General features: G+C 45.1%; 1 protein-coding gene across 28 annotated transcripts in view; it reads right to left on the bottom strand.

The window, feature by feature from the left end:
- ADGRL3 (adhesion G protein-coupled receptor L3) overlaps nucleotides 1-19964 on the bottom strand; it is a 614635-nt gene that overhangs the window by 40442 nt on the left and 554229 nt on the right. For 20 of the 28 annotated variants that reach the window (XM_068137418.1, XM_068137413.1, XM_068137416.1 and 17 more), the window contains 2 exons: nucleotides 5066-5092; nucleotides 512-680 (listed from right to left, as the gene is read on the bottom strand). In XM_068137418.1, the coding sequence (XP_067993519.1) occupies nucleotides 512-680; nucleotides 5066-5092 (196 nt within the window). The remainder of the gene's footprint in view (nucleotides 1-511; nucleotides 681-5065; nucleotides 5093-19964) is intronic. The other 8 variants (XM_068137415.1, XM_068137417.1, XM_068137401.1 and 5 more) reach the window with 1 other exon arrangement.

Genomic DNA, 19964 nt, shown 5'->3' with positions numbered 1-19964 from the left:
AAACAACACACAGGCTAATGAAATGTTGCAGAGTTCAGGTACCTCCCTTCTTAAAAAAGCAGGGGAAGCAGCCCTTGCTACACATCATCATTCAAAGCTATAGGAAGGGGGGATTTCTTGCAGGGATTCAGCCATGTGAGGACCCCTCCAGATGCTCATGGGGTCTCTCCCATCTCACACTGGCACATGGGAAAGGAGAATCTGGCTAAGAGCAGACAAAGCCCTTTTACAGCTTGGCTACCCTAAAGCCCTGCAAACTGTCAGCTGCCTTTTCCCTTGCCTCCAACGTGTGCCCTGCCTGCTGAAATGCCACTGTCACATATCTTCATTATCACCTCATTCCCCTGCATCTTGCTGGTTTGCAGTCTAAATACCACCCTTATTAAGTGGACTGGGGGGATAAATCAGCATGAGACCAATTCAGGGCATGCAGACGATGTTAGGCTGCTGTTGTTAGGCAACAAAACACCCCCTAACCATCTCTTCTGCTGCTGGGAACTGTCTGGCTTACCTTTTTCTGGAGGACACAATGGAAAATGAATATAAACATTCCCTGCAGAGAATTGAATATGGTGAAGAGGTACGCCATGATGACTGTGCTTTCATTAATATACATGAGTCCGAATGCCCAGGTCAGTCCTAATAGGCAGAGCAGGGCTATCGCCCCTATCACCCAGGACCTGTTAGGAGAAAGAAAACAAAAGAAAAAAGGAAAGGGGTTGTTGTTGTTGTTGTTGTTTTTTTTTACCATCCACAAAAGAAGGCACACAACTACAAACAGTAAGATTTTGCCTATGGTTTGAGGGGGGAATGAAAAAAAAAAAGAAAAGGCAAACAGCAGATCAAAAGTGTTGCAGGGAGGTTTCTCTTCAGGCTGGATGCAGCTTTACAAATCTTCAGGCTTGAGGAAATATACAGACATGGAAATGTTATGAGCATGGAGAATTATCATAGCCAAAGCACATTTGTAACCACACTGTTTCTTTCTTTCTTTCTCAGTTATTTTTTATGCTTCATGTAAAAGCAGCATGTATGCAAATGATGTGTAGATGTTGCTGCTGCAAATGACAGGGAAAGGATAGCAACCGACCAAAACAGTGACTCTAAATGTCCCTTTTTTTAGTGTCCACTGGTTTCACTGGGGCAGGAGTGCCAGCTGGATGAGCTTCTTTACACTTAACACCACCACACATGTATTGCTTCATTTTAGATAGTCTCCCATATGCCAGCAAGGCAGACAAACAACTACAAGCAGGTGGGCGAGCCCTCACCACCTGCCAGAGCAGCTCCACACTAGGAGGCTCTCAGGGCTGCTGCTTCACACCTCTTCCACCCTGCGAGGAGGGGAAGTAGAGATCTACACATACAGGGGCTCACACACCACATGTGCTGAAGCAGGAGCTGCTGCCACACTTCTACTTGCAGAAAAGGAGGGGCAATCCTTCTCCACATCTACTGCAAACCTAAGATTATTGCTAGCTCCATCTCAGAAGGGGAGCAGGAGCGCTTGGTCCCAGACATTGTGGGGTGCAGACCACTGCTTGGTCCCAAACATTGTCCAAGTAGATATATGGTAGCTGTGTCTCAGAGACTTTCTGCTGGGGCATGGGATGGCTGCTGCAAGTTATTCTTACCTTTTTTAGCATGCTTCAGGAAACCAGGAAGCTCTGCTGGGATGGCAGGGGAGATATTCCCTGTCACCCTGCTAAATATTGTGATATTAGGAAAAAAATCCTGACTGCAAGAGTGGTCAGGCATTGGACCAGGCTGCCCAGGGAGGTGGTGGAGTCACCATCCCTGGAGGTGTTCAAAATAAGAGTAGATTTGGCACTGTGGGGACATGATTTAGTGGGCATAGTGGTGCTGCATTGGCACTTGGACTTGATGATCTTAGAGGTCTTTTCCAACCTTAATGATCATAGAATCATAGCATAGTTTGGGTTCAAAGGGACCTTAAAGATTATCTAGTTCCAACCTCCCTATCATGGGCTTGCTCAAGGCCCTGTCAGATGTGGCCTTTAACACCTCCATGGAGGGAAAATCCACAGTCTCCCTGGGAAACCTCTTCCAGCATCTCAACACCCTCACTGGAAAGAATTTCTTCCTAATCTCCAGTCCAAGTCTCCTCTGTTCCAGCTCAAAGCAATTGTCCCTTGTCCTGTCCCTACAAGCCCTTGTAAAAAAACCCTCCATGGCTTTCTTGGAGGTCTCTCCAGGTACTGATTCCATAAACAATATTGAATCATCTGCTAAATTAAACTCTCAGAGACAAATCTTCCAATGCCAAGACAGGAGATGAAGTTGTGATAATCAGGACAGGACCTGTGTCCTGCTCCTATCCATTCCCTCAGTTTCCATACACTAAACTGCCTACACCATTAAAGGAACTGCTGCTGCACAGGGAAGGAACTCAACTTCTAGCCGGGATGAACAGCAGGAAGTGCATAGCAAGCAGACCATGAGCATCCCTTTGCTTTTTTCCTCAAGGCATTAATTTTCTTCTGCCTTCTCCTGGACTCATTAGGTGTAACATCATGAAAATTACTGCAATAACACCTAATATTTGCACCCCTTCCTCACCATTTACTGCTTTGGGGAACCAAAGCAGACAACCCTGCAGCCAGCACTACCTTCTTTGCCTCCTTGTCTGCCCCAAAACCAGCCAGGGGTGACGCAGGAGAGTTTAAGGAAAAATGAGATGCTTACACTTCTAAGCCACTTCAGCCTTGTAGAAATCTGGCCATGGTTTAAGCAGATCTGGGTTTCCATTAGCTAAGCAGAGCATGGGGAAATGGGGAGGAAAATGAAGCAGCAGTAGTTCAGAGGAAAAATAACTACTGGAGAGGTCAATCTCCATTATGGAGACTCTTTGGTAGCTGCAATCTTGAACCCTTTTCTACTTTAGCAGGGCTTGTCAAAACCAGAATTACATTGATGTTGTATCCATGTTATTTTTGTTGGTTTACTTTTCTGCTAAGTATTAAAATGGAAAAAAAAAATAAAGAAAAAGGCATTAAGTCTTCCACTGAAGGTTTATAAAATATGCATTATTTAACCACACAACCCAAAGAGCTCCCTGAGGTAAGGGCTTATTAAGGCAGTTCTTTAAAAATCACTATTATGTATCTAGCAGACCAGAACAGCTCCTCTGAAGCATTCCCAGTCAATCCCACTAATAAATATTTAGCACAATGCAAATTGAAAATGCTCTCTCCAAATCCTTCAGGAAGGTAGCCACTAGATCAAGTTTGCCAGCTTTAGCCACTTGGTCTATTTTTCTCCTCAAGATTTTCTTCTCCAGATTCCACCATCAATGAGAGCACATAATCATCTTAATTGCACATCAATTTAAAAATACAAATATTGTCTTTTTCCTTAAAGAGAAATGAAAACTAATGAAGCTGAGCATCTGCAGGAGCTGGGATTGTTTAGCCTGGAGAAAAGGAGGCTGAGAAGGGACCTAATTGCTCTCTACAACTCTCTGAAAGCAGGTTGGAGGCAAGAGAGGGGTTGGTCTCTTCTCCCAAGTGACTAGAGATAGGACAAGTGGAAACGGCCTCGGGTTGCACCAGGGGAGGTTTAGGTTGGACATTAGGAGAAATTTCTTGACTGAAAGAGGGGTCAGGCACTGGAACAGGCTGCCCAAGGAGGTGTTGGAGTCACCATCCCTGGAAGTGTTCAAACAATGTGTTGACATGGTGCTTTGAGACACGGTTTAGTGGGCATGGTGGTGGTGTGTTGATGGCTGGACTTGATGATCTTAGAGAGGGTTGTTGCGACCTTAATAATTCTATGATTCTAAGTAGAAAACATTCCCCCCTGCCTACTTCTCTTCTCTCTGATGATTAAAAGCTTCCTGCATTTACAGATTCTTTTAGAAATGATTTTCAGGATGTCAGAACACTCTTTGGCTCTGAGGCACAGCCAGCTCCCGGACCTGGTAAAACAACCTTTGGCTGCAGAAGTCTGCAGGAGCAAACCAGTTATTTAATGGAACTGTGCTGCCTGCTGAGATGGAAAGGAAGCTGTGGGTTTAGAAGGACCTCAAGTATAAACTGAGCTCTCTAGAGTGTTGTCCTTCAGAAAACAAGACCTGAAGATATAGAGGACTTGGAGATTTCTTTGAGTAGCTCCTCTCTTCGCAGGGAAAAAAAAAGGAAAACAAAAAAAAACCCCAACCCTCCCACAAAACCAACAGCCAAGCAATGACAGAGAATATGGGAATGATGCTGCAGGAATGAACACATACGACTCTTCACCAGAAGAACAAACTGAAAGTCCACTGCCAATCTGATTTGCTTCCATTTTGTGCTACTGCTTATTCCTCTTTTCTTTTCTTTTCTTTTTGGTTTGTTGGTTGGGTTTTGGTTTTTTGTGGGCACATAATTTTGAGGCAATTTTGGCTTTCTTTGGTGCAGTTTGGGGTTTGTGGTCTGCTCTCTGTACAGACTTGCTGGGCTTTTTAGTTTGTTTGTTTCGTTTTGTGTCCTTTTCTACGGTGCAGTTTTCTGGCTGTAGCAATACCAAACCACTTCATGTTTCGCTTTAATTGAAAATCAGAGGCTTACAATTAAGAACATTTAGGTGCTCCAGTGAGGAAGGAGACAGTCTCCAATCCACCAAAGACAAATTTGTTTCCACTGGTCCTACTAGGTAAGACAGAAATCAGAGGGATTCTCATCCATACACCTCTCTGAACATTTACCTTTGTGTTCACATGACCACTAAGCACTCTCAGTAGCAGAGCACAGTGGACCAGAGGGCTGCTCTTGGCTCAACAAGTCTGTACTGCGTAGAATCTGCTTGGGAACATTCCCATTGAATTCAAGTAATGGCCAATAAAAGAATAATGAAGCCAATCTGGAGACAATTGGTTGGCAATACATCTGCAGCACGTTTACTCTGCACATTAGCTGTATGCCTGACTGTCTTCCTGCACAGTTTGCTCTTCTGCCTCAAATGCGAATGACAGAAGCTTTAATGATTTTTGCCATATTGATCTGACAGCTGGTTCATGAGACCACACTGATAAATGAAATTTATCAGCCATTCAGGTCATTCTTACTTGATGAAGGGTCTGTTATCCTCATAGCTAAAGAATGCATAGACATAAAGACAAGAACACCAACATTAGAAATAGCATGACATAGAGAATCCACCTCACTGCTAGTCCCCCTCCCTTCCCCCACCAGCCACCACCAAAGCAAAGGTGGGCTGGCATCAGGTGTGCCTGATGCACACCAGCCAGCCTGGCTCACAGCCCCAGGGAACTGAAATTTGACCAAAAAATGTAGCTTCGCACACAAGAGTGAGCATTGTTAGCTATGAGCTGCAGCTACCCCTCCTGGCTGCCACCACCCAACTCTCCATTGCCTTTGAAACCTCTTTTCAGAAATCTCAACTATCTCAGGAGAAAATAAGTTTTGAAACTTCAGTGTAGCCCTTGCAGAAGGCTTTCATGCCTTCAGGTGGTAAAACTTCACTGTGCCTCCCAGCACTCTCCATCTGCAGTGCTGTAGTTCAGTGTGTTCAGCTTTGGGGCCCTCACTCTAAGAAGGACATTTTGGTGCTGGAGCATGTCCAGAGAAGATCAACAAACTGGTGAAGGGTCTGGAGAACAGGTCTGGTGAGGAGCAGCTGAGGGAACTGGGGGCATTTAGTATGGAGAAGAGATGGTGAAGGGAGACTTCATTGCTCTCTACAGCTCCCTGAAGGGAGGTTGGACAAGGTGGGGGTTGGTCTCTTCTCCCTAGTAGCAAGTGACAGGATGAGAGGAAATGGCCTCGAATTGCACCAGGGGAGGTTTAGATCAGCTGTTGTCACTGACAGGCAAGCAACGCTGTCTCAGCTCCAGCACCTATAGCGTCCCTGGGCTGAAGACCTCCCTGCTTCCATCCCCATCCCAACTTCTAATGAAGCCCTCTTGCAGCTCTGCTTCAGCATCCAACCACCACCTTCAGCTGTCCTTGTTGCCACCCATGCAGGTTCCCTCCTGATCATCACTTGCCACCCTGACAGCCACTTGCCTTAGATCTTGCACCATATCTGCTGGCTGCATAAAGACATCTGAGTTGTCCAAGGGCACTCAAATGTAGTGTCTAACAATGCATGGGGGAAGCACAAAACATATCAAGAACGGAAATGAGAGAAGAAGCAAGTGTAGAGGAGCTGGCCTGATGCGGGGGACTGAATCTCTGATTCCAAGACACAGCAAGGAAAGCTCAGTTCCTTTCGCTTAGCAAAGATCCTTTCTTCACCAGAAGGGAGGTGGTGGAGTTGCCATCCCAGGAGGTGTTTAAAAGATGTTTGGATGAGGAGCTCAGGAACGTGAGCATGTGTACAGAGAAACATAGAAAAGGTGCTGTCACCAAATGCTTTCCCCCTTAGCTGCACCAATGGGGATCTCTAGCCTATCCCATCTGTGCAGCATGATGTTGGCTGGATCCCTCTGCTTCTCTTTGCTCCCTTATCCACTCAGTCCATGAGATCACTGGGGCAAGTTGCTATTGTTCTCATGCCATGTGTAGTACTGCAGGTCCTGTAGGCCCCCCATGATGTAACTGAATTCACAAAAGAAGTGAGACAGTCTGGAGCTCCCAGGCCAGCAGTGTGGGCAGGAACAGTTTCTAGTGCTGTGTTTACGAGCACACAGGATAAAGGATAAAGATTTTACAGTTGAAATGTCACTGGTGATAGCTTATAAAAAGAGAGAATTAGGGATTTATTATATTTTTCTCTGCTGCTGCTATCCAGACCTTTGCAAAGTTCTTCAGCGATCTGTAACTGCCTTTCTTCAAGGCACCTGAAGACTCTGTTTCATCTTGTACAGACAAAACGTCACTAAACTCAGCCTTTTAGCTTGAGGCTAACACTTCAAAGCAGCTCAGAAGTAAACCATCAGAAAGGCCCAAGAAGTTTAGACCCCATTTCCAACCTGAATGTGGCTAGAGCCCACTGCCCAAAGGAAGCAGGCACCTAAAGAAGTAAGACTTTCAAAGATGCCAAACTCCCTAACACTTCCAGTCTCAACACACAGGGCTCACATAGGACATAATCTCTCCTGCTGTGATGAGCACGATGAGAGAGGTGACTCTTCTCTTCTACTCTGCTCATGTGAGACCCCACCTGGAGTACTGCACCCAGTTCAGCTGTCCACAGCACAAGAAGGACATGGAACTGTTAGAGTGAGTCCAGAGGAGGCCACAGAGATGATCAGAGGGCTGGAGCACCTCCTCTGTGGGGACAGGCTGAGAGAGTTGGGGCTGCTCAGCCTGGAGAAAAGAAGGCTCCAGGGAGATCTTAGAGCAACTGTCATGTATCTGAAGGAGGCCTACAAGAAAGCTGGGGAGGGACTTTTTACAAGGCCTTGTTGTGATCGAGTGAAGGACAATGAGTTGCAAGAAGGTAATTCAGACTGCAAAACAGGTTGTTCAGGGAGACTGTGGATGCCCCCTCCCTGCAGGGCACCAGGCTGGATGAAGCCTTGAGCAACTTGGTCTAGTAGAAGGTGTCCCTGCCCATAGGTGGGGGGAAGAGCTTTGGAATGATCTTTAAGGTCCCTTTCAACCATTCTGTGATTCCATGATTCTATGATATTCCTTCTGAAATACTGAGCATTCATTTTCATTTTACCAACTCCAGTGTTGCAAGTAGCTTAAGTCTTGTAATAGTAACAGTTCCTGTCTGAAAAACATCACTCCCGAATGTTGTGGCTTTGTGTGTTGTTTGGGGTTTTTTGGACTCTATCAGTGAAGTCTGTCAGTGCTGCAGCATTACTGTGTCATTACCTGCAACACATAAAATCCATCACTTAGACAAAGGAATAGCCTTGGAAGAGTCATAGCCCACAGGAAAATGGAGTTGCTGACTGTAAAACTGAGATGATATTCACTAGTGGTAGAAGGAAATAATATTGAAGCAGATATCATTGGAAAATAAACCCTAGCACAGCTTGAACATGGTAGGTTTAAGTAGATTTTCCAGATTTAGATAAACTCTTCCAATTCCTGTTAGTGAGGGGAATACAGTCCATTGAATTTTAATGAAGTGACTCTCATCCCTCCATAGGTAACAGGAGGCTGGTAGTCACAAAGAGCAGGTGAGGGTTGGTCTCTTCTCCCTACTAACAAGTGGTAGGAGAGGAAACGCCCTCAAGTCACACCAGAGGAGGTTTAGCTTGCACATAAGAAGCACCTTGTTGACTAAAAAGGTTCTCAAAGACTGGAACTGACTTCCTAGGGAGATGAGTGAATCCCCATCCCTGGAGGCATTTCAAAGATGGAGTGATGCAGTGCTGAGAGACAACTTGTAGAGTTAGATAATGGTTGGAATCAATGATCTGCAAGGTCTTTTCCAGTCAAAGTGATCCTGTGATTCCATGATTCCTTTAGCCTGTGAAATCTTACCTCACCTCCCTTCTGTTTCTTCACAGCCCAGATGATGGATAGTGGATGGCCTACCAATCTGTAAAAATACCTTATTCATTTTCTAATCCTAAAAAAGCCCTGGCTTTACCTTGGGGCAAAGACTCCTTAAGGTTAATTATACATCACATAAAACACTTTCAACACCTTCTTTTAGTTAGATGTCTTTCAATTTCCCAGAGTACTTTCTCCTAGGATGAGAAAGGATGCTTTATATCACCTTCTATAGTCCTGTGATATTTCCAGACCAACACTTTTTTTAACTAGCTGCTAAAATTAGCTGCTTATTCTCTGTCTACTGATGTCTTTGTTCAGACACTTCAGGATTTTCAAAACCAGTGCATCTTAAATTTGGGAGCCACTTTCACACTACTTGTCCCTTTAAAACCCAAACATGTCAATTTTGGACAAAAGGCAAACAAATTGCTACCATATCCACCCCATACAGGGGCCCACATCATAGAAACAGAGTATCATAGAATGGTTAGGGCTGGATGGGACCTTAAAGTTCACCTAGTTTCAACTCCCCCACCATGGGCAGGGACACCTTCCACTAGACCAGCTTTCTCAAGACCCTGTCCAACCTGGCCTTGAACACCTTCAGGGAGGGCCCATCATCAAGATGCATCATTAAGGTTGGAAAAGATGTCTAAGATCATTATATGCAACCATCAACGCTAAAACATGTCTGGAAGTGCCCTGTCTACATGGTTTTTGAACACCTCCAGGGATGGTGACTCCACCACCTCCCTGGGCAACCTGTTCCAGTGTCTCACTACCCTCACTCTAAAGAATTTCTTCCTAATTTCCTATCTAAATCTCCCCTCTTCACAGAATCAAAGAATATTAGGGGTTAGAAGGGACTTTGAAAGATTATTCAGTCCAAACCCCCCTGCCAGGGCACACAGGAACACATCCAGATGGGTTTTGAATATCTCCAGAGAGAGAGACTGGGCAGCCTGTTCCAGTGTTCTGTCAACCACACAATGAAAAAAAATTCCTCTTGTTTACATGGAACTTCCTATGCCTCAATTTCCACCATTGTCCCTTGTCCTGTCATTGGGCACCACTGAGAAGAGCCTGGCTCCATCCTCTTGGCACTCACCCTTTACATCTTATAAACATGAATGAGGTCACCCCTCAGTCTCCTCTTCCCCAAGCCCCAGCTCCCTCAGTCTCTCCTCAAAGGAAGATATTTTACTCCCTTAATCATTTTTGTGGCTGTGTGATGGACTCTTTCAAGCTCAAAGCCATTGCTACTCCTTTTATCATTACAAGCCCTTACCAAAAGTCCCTCCCCAGCTCTCTGTAGTCCCCTTCAGGCACTGGAAGGCTGCTCAAAGAGGTCTCTCTGGAGCCTTCTCTTCTCCAGGCTGAACAGCCTCAGCTCTCACAACCTGCCCCCATAGGGGAGGTTCTCCAGCCCTCTGATCATCTTTGTGGCCTCCTCTGGACTCGCTCCAACAGGTCAATGTCCTTCTCGGGCTGGGGGCCCCAAAACGGGATACAGTATTCCAGGTGATAGTCTCCCAAGAACAGAGGGGCAGAATCACCTCTCTCATACTGCTGGCCTGTAACTTTTCTTTACCTGATGCAAACCAGATCCTTGTATGTCAGATAGCAAGATCCTGGATTTCTAAAGCTTTCTTTTGTTTTTCCTTTTTTTTTTTTTCCCCTTTAAATTTTTTTCAGTAGGAAAAATAAGTTAGGAATTTACCTTCACACACAGATTGGTCCTAAAGTGCTGCTGAACAGAGACAGCCTGTTACTCAAAAGGCAGTTACTCAGCTCTGCTTTGAAAAGCATAATGTCTGCTCTTGCTACATCTTGAAAAGAATTTACTTCTTTTTTTTTTGTGTGTGTTAAATATATTTAACAAAACATAGTTTTTGAGTGGCATGTAGAGTAAAACCAGGCCTTTAACAACCCCCTACATAAATAATCAGCTTCAGGTGTTATCATCCTATTCAACCCTTTATGGTTTAACTTTGCCTGACTGGAATTTATCACTCTTTTGCCAATTCAAAGTATTTTCCCATCTCTCTGACAGCAGAAAAAGGCTCAGTAAGCACAAAGACTCAGTGCTCAAGCCCTAAAATAACATGGTTTGTCTAGCAAGTAAAACTGGCAACATAAGTACACAGAAAATCAAGCTACTTGAAACAATAAAGAGAAAATAACACTGGAGAGCATCAATATATCCCTCAATGTCACCTAGGTTAAAGGCCCTGGGGAGACCTTCCTGCGGCCTTTCTGTAGTTAGAGGGGCTGATCAAAAAGCTGGGGATAGACTTCTGGCAGGGTCTTTTGTCACAGGACAAGGGGGGATGGCTTTACACTGAAAAAGGGGAAATTCAGATCAGACATAAGAAAGCCTTCACTGTGAGGGTAGTGAAGCACTGACCCAAGTTACTCAGGGAAGCTGCAGATGCCTCATCCCTGGAAACATTCAAGGCCAGGCTGGATAGACCTTTGAGCCTACCTGGTCTAGTAAAACATGTCCCTGCCCATGGCAAGGGGGCTTGGAGCTAGATGACCTTTTAAGGTCCTTTCCAACTAAAACCATTTTATGATCTCATGAGCACACAAGATGTGTAGTAGCTGCTATGGGTGTTGAAACCTAAATACCAATAGATGGATGATGTGTCCCCTCAAAAGCACTCGGAAAGAGCCATGGAATTTATATGAATATGACAAATAAAACAGAGATTTCCTGCAGGCAAGCATAAGAGAGAGACAAAATAAAGCCTGCTATTGTGTCTCCCCACTGCCTGCCGATACGAGGCAGTAGGGATGTTTGTTTTCTTTTCCTTTTCTTTCTTTTTTAATTTCAGGGATTAGAAAAGATTGATTTATTGAACTGCTGAAGATCTACAGGAAGGAGCTGGAAAGTCCAGACACTCGCCTCATAAAGCAAGAGGGTTCACTGCTAATTAGTGAAGGAGCATCTTCATGGGGAGTAAAATCAATCATGAGCAATAGAAGAGTGCTTAAAGGATTTTGCCTTTACGCTCTGTGACAAAGTTCCCACCTTGATGGCTGGAAGCCAAATGTCTTCCTAATTGCCTTCCTTAGGCTGCTGGTACTCACTGCATGGCTTTCCAAGCCATATTTCCAAGTCTCAGCTTCTGGCTCACTCGCTGCCTTTGCCAGGAGATAGTCAGTCCCCTGAAGACCACCTCCTCCTCATCTAGGAAGCCAGTGAGCTTGTCATGGCTTCATTTACTTTACATGTCTTGGAGATCTGCAAAGGTTGGGGTCCTACCACCTGGTATAAGGAAATTTTATAGAGATTAAAAGCCACTGCTGCCTTCCACTAGTAGCTCTGAAATTTTTATCCAATCCAAAGCCAGATTTTATCCAGACCAATGAGGGCAAATCTTTCTTGGCTCTATGTGATACCTAAGCCCAAGATTTGGGGCAAAATATGCCTGATTTTTTTCTACCAGAGGCAAAGCACCATGACTTCCTCCCTTTACTCACCCAAGGAAGTCATGGCCTGCTTTCTGAGATTTGCTCTTAGCTATTCCAAGTCGAAAGAGAACTTCCATTAAGCTCAACTTGTGTTCTGCCAAGTGATGAATTACCCTCAGAACTGCTTGCCCTGGTTAATTCTACCTCCTAATTTTGCAAAGGCTTGGCATGATTGTTCAAACTACATTGAGATGTAACCATATACCTGATTGTTTCCTCACAACCTGGGTTCAGAAAGGCTGTGTACCCATTGCTGCTGTCCAAATATCTAACAGGTCACACCTTGAGTATTGTGTTGAATTTGGAAAGGACACTGAGATTCTCAAGTGGGTTCAGAGAAGGGTAAGAAAGCTGGTGAACAGGTCTGGTAAGAAGCAGCTGGGGGAACTCTTCTCCCAGGCAACCAGCACCAGAACAAGGGGACACAGTCTCAAGCTGCGCCAGGGGAGGTTTAGACTCGAGGTGAGGAGGAAGTTCTTCACGAGCGAGTCATTCGTCATCGGAACGGGTTGCCCAGGGAGGTGGTTGAGTCATCGACCCTGGAGGCGTTCAAGAGGAGATTGGACGTGGCACTTGGTGCCATGGTCTAGTCCTGGGGTCTGTGTTGATAGGTTGGACTTGATGATCCTCGAGGTCCTTTCCAACCTAAGTGATACTGTGATACTGTGATACTGTAACTGGGGCTGTTTGGTCTAGAGAAAAGGAAACTGAGAAGAATCCTTTTGACTCTCTACAACTCCCAGAAAAGAGGTTGGAGCCAGGTGAAGGTTGGTCTCCTCTCCCTACTAACAACTGACAGCAGGAGTGGAAATGGCCTCAAGCTGCACCAGGGGAGATTTAATTTGGATATGAGGAGAAACTTCTTCATTGAAAGGTTTCTTAAAAACTGGAACAGGCTTCTCACAGAAGTGGCTGAATCCCTATCCCTGCAGGTGCTTCAAAGAGGCAGAGATGAGGTGCTGAGGGACATGCTTTAGCAGCAGACTTCATAGTTAGAGGATGGTTGGACTGGATCATGTTAATGGTCTTTTTCAACCAAAAAGATTCTGATGTTATGATTCTATGAAACAGTGCCAGCAGAGCTTGCTGACAAAATATTTAGAATGTATTGCTTTTCCAAACAGTAATCACGATTTATGAGTTCACAGAAAGAGCTCAGGTATTTAATATCTTCCAGGACACTCTCAAATCAATAAGTGCTGATTGATTTTTATTTTATTTGCTTAAATTTAAAAAGGACAGCACCCATCAGTGGGAAGATTTGTGCTTTACAATTCAGCACCCAACCATAGCAAAGCCATCACACAAACCAGAGATAGGAAAGACTCAAAGCCAAAAGGGTCAGATATTAACCATACCCTTCTGTGAAAACCCCAAACAGCAGCAGATTGCAACAAACAGAATTGGTTGCTGATGCCATCAGCATCACTGGGGATAAAAAGCACCCAGACAGAAGTGCAGTCACAGATGTTTTTTTCAGCACTGGCAGAGTTTCTGCCTCCAAGGTGCCCACAAGTTCTGCACTGGCAAATTATAAATGTGCTCTATCTTTCCTTGGTAAGAAGCTTGTAAATACTTCAGTTTGTTCCATCTCCAAATGATTTTTCTGTGTTTGCTTTAGGCTGCCTGTTCAAAGTTTGCTCATGCACATGTAAAGGCTGTGGAGGATCAGCACTGAATTACCCAGGTGACCAAGAAGCATGGTGCTTTCTTAGGCAGGGTCCACAGAGACCCTTCGCTGATGATCAGCTTAGATATGACCCTGTGAAAACATCCAACACAAGAAGGATATAGAAGTGATGGAGAAAGTCCAGAGGAGGCCACAAAGATTGTCAGAGGAATGGAGCACCTCCCCTACGAAGAAAGGGTATGAGAGTTGGGGCTGATTAATGTGGAGAAGAGTAGACTCCATGGAGACCTTAGAGCAGCCTTCCAATATCTGAAGAGGGCTACAGGAGAGCTGGGGAGGGACTTTTGACAAGGGCTTTTAATGATAGGATGAGGGGCAATGGCTTTGAGATGAGAAAATTAGGAAGAAACTCTTTAGAGTGAAGGTGGTGAGACACTGGAGCAGGTTGCCCAAGAAGATTATGGATGCCCCCCGCCCCCAGGTGTTCAAACCCAGGTTGGAATAGGCCTTGAGCAACCTGGTCTAGTGCACTGTGTCCCTGCCCATGGCAGGGGGTTTGGAACTAGATTACCTTTAAGGTCCCTTCTAACCCAAACCATTCTAGGATTCTATGATAATGAAAATGTGATGGAAAATTTCCAACATACACCTCAGCACTCCACAGCTAACATCCAGATTTTGCAGAAGAGGGAGGTGTTCTAAAGGAGAGAAAAAGCTATTCCTCATTATCAGCAGTACCCAGATTGTTTGGTCATCCTTGCAAAACACTCCTGTCAGGTTTCCTGCTGCCTGCACATCCCAGGCACCATTACAACACACACTTCATTTCTCATTCAAGTCTATCCACACTCAAAACACTGGCTCTGGGGCTCTTTCTGCTCCCTGGGATCACATTCTCTTTTCCTGGGGCAGGAATTCAGGGATGATTCTTTTCCAAAGGGCATCCCTGAAACTTCTATACTCTGAGCCTGCTGCCTCCAAAAGTCAGAAGAGTCCGGAAGGGAGCAAATAGCAGAGCTGGATGGTAAGCAAAGAATTTCAACACCCTATTCTTTAACAGCCCACTCAAACTTTCTGTTTTACAAGTAGGCATGTGTGAAAACGGTAACAGAAACCTCATGCTCCATATGCATAGGGGAGGTTCCTCAGCCCTCTGATCATCTTTTTGCCCTCCTCTAGACCTGCTCCAGAAGTTCTATGTCCTTCTTCTGTTGGGGGCACCAGAACTAGATGCAGTACTCCAGGTGGGGTCTCACCAGAGCAGAGCAGAGGGGCAGAATTCCCTCCCTTTCCTGCTGCTCTCATTGCTTTTGATGCAGTCCAGGACATGGCTGCCTTCTGTGCTGCAAACAATCATTGCCAGCTCACGTTGAGTTTTTCATCAACCAGCCCACCCCAGGTCTTTGTCCTCAAAGCATACCTGCTACAAATTACTGTTCTGCAGTAATCATAGAATCATAGCATGATTTAGGTTGGAAGGGACCTTAAAGATCGTCTGTTCCCATGGGCAGCTCTTCCTCCTGAAGGAGAAGAAATCCTGCCTTTTCCAAAGTCTAACTCATATCTCACTGCACCCAAACCCAGGATGTTTGCTTTTTCTACATTTCAATCAGCTGAGCAAATAAAACCAGCCCAGTAAACCTCTGCTTCTGCCAGCACAACACCATTGTGTTAAATCAAGGATTAAATTTAAACATTTCCACAGCCCATCCTTGGAAGTTGCATTTAATCTTTGTTTCCAATTTTCTACCTAACTCTAAGAGGGGTTTTTTGTATTTTATTTTATTATTTTCTTGATGACTGAAGAAAAGCTGCAGGACTGAAACAACAAGTTAATCTAGGGGCTGGGATTACTCATGTCTCTTGAAATAAAAGACATATGTTGAAGCAAGAAAATGAGCAGATAATCACTTCCACCGATACAACATATGGGGAGAGCAGGATATGGCAACACTTTGTCAGAGAGGCACCCTTGCAAAAAGGGGTTTCTCAGTTTCGTGCCTGATGCTCCTCAGCCCTCACCTCACTCACCCTGAATTGGACTCCCTAAAAGAGTCCAGGCTGGGCTTTGCAAGGTTTTATAGACTAATAATCAACTTTGAGACTTTGCGCTTGGCTCCTACTTTTGGCTTTTAGGCTGCACGTTCTGAGATTTATTTCTGTGGGTCTGTGAGTCTCATGGAAAAGGGAAGAGAAAGAAAAAAATAAAGCATGGAAGTATGGTGTGAGATGTGTTTCAAGTTAGAAACTTGGGGGAACATAGACTTTTTGGTTTAGCCATTAAATCAGAGCTTTGTGCCTTCAGCCCCAGACCATTTTACTGGTTGTCTGAAAGAAATTCTGTACAGTGAAGGCAATGAGATGCTGGAACAGGCTGCCCAGGGAGGTAGTGGATGCCTCCTTCCTGGAGGTGTTCAAGGCCAGGTTGGACAAGGACTTGAGCAACCTGGTGTAGTGGAAGGTGTCACTGCACAATGGTGAAGGGACTGGAACTAGATGATCTTTAAGGTCCCTTTTCATCATTATTGAGTATTCAGTATCACTAAGGTTGGAAGAGACCTCAAAGATCATCGAGTCCAAACAAATCATTCCATAATTCTATGAATCTATGTTCCTGTGATCTAAAGACATCTTCTACTGCATGCTCAGAACATGTTGGGTTTTGTTTGATTGTTTGTTTTCCCCAGAGAATTTCAGGTTTTAAAATAGTGCTGCTTCTGTTGTTGCAGAAGATGGGATGAGAGCAGGTTTCCACAGGAGGGAAGAAATCTCCAACCAAACAATGATTAATGGCAGGATTAAACTATCTCAAAGCTCCTAAATGATAGTGTCTCTTCAGCAATGAAAGAAGCTCCCAGCTAAAAGTCCAGGACTCCTGTCTCAAAATAAGAAATGATGATGAGTTGTTTAGCCTTAAGAAAAGGAGGCTGAGGGGAAAACTTGCTCTCTACAACTCGCTGAAGGGAGGTTGCAGGAAGGTGGAGATCTGTCTCTCCTCTCAAGGAGCAAAAATAGGACAAGAGAAAACAGACTGAAATTGCACCAGTGGAGGTTTAGATTGGATATTAGAAGAAATTTCTTCTCTGAAAAGGTTCTCAAACTGTGGACCAGGCTGCCAGGGGCAGTGGTGGAGTCCCCATCCCTGGAGGGGTTTAAAAGCTGTGTAGATGTGGTGCTGAAGGATATGGTGTAGTGGTGACATGACAGTACTGGGTTAATGTTTGGACATGATGGTCTGAAAAGACTTTTCCAACTGAAATAATTCCATGATTCTATGTCTTTGGGGTAGGTTTCTATTGCACTGGATGAGCAAGCACCAACATGCTTCTCTTTGAAGAGGTCCCCATGAGTTGTGCTTTCTAAAGAGAAGCCAGGTGGCCTATGGTACAAGCCAAACTATTCACTGGTTAAAACTATAACAATGAAATGGGACAAAAAGAGAAGTGAGATGACAAAGCCCTTGCCTCTAGCTTTCTTTGCAGTGGGTCTGCAACTGCACTTGGCAGCCATGGCTAACATCTCATCCTTCCAAAGTCAATAAAATAAAACCTTGTTGCCACATACTGTAGCATAGAAGAATGTGAGGAAATCTGGTCTGGGTGGGGGAAAGGCTAACAAACCCAGGCACAGCCAGGGAGAGCTGAGAAAGAGGGGACAGGCGCCTCCAGGAACTTCAAAGGGAAGGTTACATAAGTAGGGAACAGAAATTACAGCTTCTGGTCCCTCCTAGGAGAAAAGAGGTTTCACTGCCTCCCCTCCACTGGCTCACAGAATGGTGGGGGGTGGAAGGGGCCTCTAGAAATCATCAAGTCCAAACCCCAGATTAAGCATGATCACCTGGAGCAGGCTGCATGGGAATATATCCAGGTGGGTTTGAATTCTCTCCAGAGAAGGAGACTCTACAACCTCTCTGTGCAGCCTGGTCCAGGGCTCTGGCACCTTCACACTTAAGATTTTCCTGAAGTTCAGATGAAACCTCCTGTGTTCTAGCTGGCACCTATTGACTTGTTCTGTCACTAGGCACCACTGAAAAGAGCCCACCATCACAACCTTCCCCAGTGATGCCCTGTGTTAAGTTCAGACATGGCCACTGCTTGGCCCCACTGATAAATCACTTCGATCCACTTACAGGACTTGATTTTTTTAACTAAATAACTGCTCTCCCTAACAAATTCTCTGCCAGTGTTCCACATCAGGCACTCAGGGCTTTTTAGCCTAGAGAAGACTGAGGGGGATCTCATAAATGCTTATAAATACTTAAATGGTGAGTGTCAGGAGAATGGGACCAGTCTTTTTTCAGTGATGCTCAGTGAAAGGACAAGAGTTAACAGACACAAACCTGGACATAGGAAGCTACATCTAAATATGAGGAGAAACTTCTTCACTTTGAGGATGGTAGAGCAGTGGATCAGGCTGCCCAGAGAGGTGCTGGAGTCTGCTTCTCTAGAGTCATTCAAAACTCCTCTGGACACCATTCTGTACAACCTGTTCTAGGTGAATCTGATCTAGCAGGGAGGTTGGCCTCTATGATCTCTGGAGGTCCCTTCCAACACCACCATGCAGGGGTCTTGTGAGAAGCACACATACATACCCATGAGTGGAGCCCATCTTTTTTCCCCCTGTACTAGTGCCATGCTGACCTGAATAAGCAATATTGAGATAGCTGCAGGACAAGCAGTGTTCTGTGACATGATGCAAAGGTATCTGGAGAAAAGATTCATACAAAACCCTACATTCTGCCCAGAAAATGCTGGTTAAGCATCTGGAAACACCAGGATGGTTTGTTGTGTGGCAGCATCTGGCATGAGTCAGAAGAAACTTGTTGTGTGAGGACCACAAGCAGCCACAATACCTGCCTGACCAGCCAGAAAGGAGTTGATGGAAGGAAAACTCAAGAATCATGCTGGAATATTCATATGTGGATGCATTTTCTTTTGTCACATAAGGCTTCCAACAAGAATGTGGATAGAAAGAAGCATGTTCCTGCCTAGGAGAGTCTGAGGCATTTCTTACACCCAGCCAGCACAATGGAAAAGTGCAAAGGAAAGAGTTTCTGCTGCTCAGCTCCAGAAATCAGTCTGCGTGGAAGCAATCTCCAGTAAAACAACTTCACACCTGCTCTGAAGTATTCCAGCTGGTAACACATCCTCACCAGGAGCCATCTGCTAGTGAGAGAGCATCAGTATCATCTTCATATGCCTGTAGTCTCTACCCTGCAGGCTAGAGATGCAAACAGCACAGTAGGCTTTTACCTTCCAAAAAGTTTGTGCAGTCCCTGGCTTAAAAGGAGGAGGTGATTGTGCCCCTGTACTTGGCACTGGTGAGGCCACACCTCAGACACAGGCTTCAGTTTCAGACCCCTCACTACAGGAAAGACATTGAGGGGCTGCAGATTGTCCAGTGAAGGGCCTGGAGAACAAATCTTATGAGGAGTGTGCTGAGGGAACTGCAATTACTTAACCTGGGGAAGAGAAGGCTGAGGGGAGACCTCATCATTCTCTACAAGTCCCTGAAAGGAGGTTGTAGACAGATGCAGGCTGGTCTCTTCTCCCTAATATCAGGTGATAGAATGGGAGGAATCGGACTAAAATCATGCCAGAGGAGGTTTAGGTGGGACATTAGGAAAAGTTTCTTTCCTGCAAGAGTGATCAGGCATTGGAACAGGCTGCCCAGGGAAGTGATGGAGTCACCATACCTGGAGGTGTTCAAGAAATGTATGGACATGGCACCTGGGGAGATGGTTTAATGGCCATGTTGTTCCTAGGTCGATGGCTGGGCTTGATGATCTAAAGAGGTCTTTTCCAACATTAATGATTCTGTGAAAGGAGGACTTGAGCATGAACCTCACTGGCTCAGCAGGCAGAACTCACTGAATCATCCCAGTATCCAGCTGCCAAACAGGGAGGATGCTCTTCACACCGGGGGAAGGACCCAAATACAGTATCACAGAATCTTTTTTGGTTGGAAAAGACCTTTAAAATGATTGAGTCCAACCATTCTCTGCTGTAATATGTGCCCACCCTACTTCCTTCTTGGAAGTACTGAGCTAAGCTGGAAAAGGTAACATGGGTAAATAATTAGCTAGCTCTTTACTCATCCAGTTCCTTGCTGGGTAATCCCTGGGTAACCAGAGCTCCACTGCAAGAATGTCAGGCTCTCCCATGCTGGCACCATAATGCAGGGCCTGTTCCCAAAGGTTAAGGAAGTTTATTTTTACAACTTTGCGCAGTGCTTACAAATCTTTCAGGCACACAGCATCTGCTTCAGGCACTGCCCTTTCAATGGCTGTTCTGTTGGTGCAGTAATTAAAGGTATCCCAGGTGACACCTGATCCCTTATCAAGTTCATTAATTTAAGTGGAGTTATTTGGCTCTCTATTTTCTATGCTTCATAATGTATTTCTAACCTTTCAAGTGACATAGGCAAGCACCGGTTTG

This window comes from Melanerpes formicivorus, unplaced genomic scaffold (assembly GCF_026170545.1).
Source record: "Melanerpes formicivorus ecotype bairdi unplaced genomic scaffold, bMelFor1.0.p_v2 SCAF_4, whole genome shotgun sequence".
Lineage (NCBI taxonomy): Eukaryota > Metazoa > Chordata > Aves > Piciformes > Picidae > Melanerpes > Melanerpes formicivorus.
Note: the sequence above shows the minus strand (reverse complement) of the source record. Positions and strands in the feature narration are given on the sequence as shown.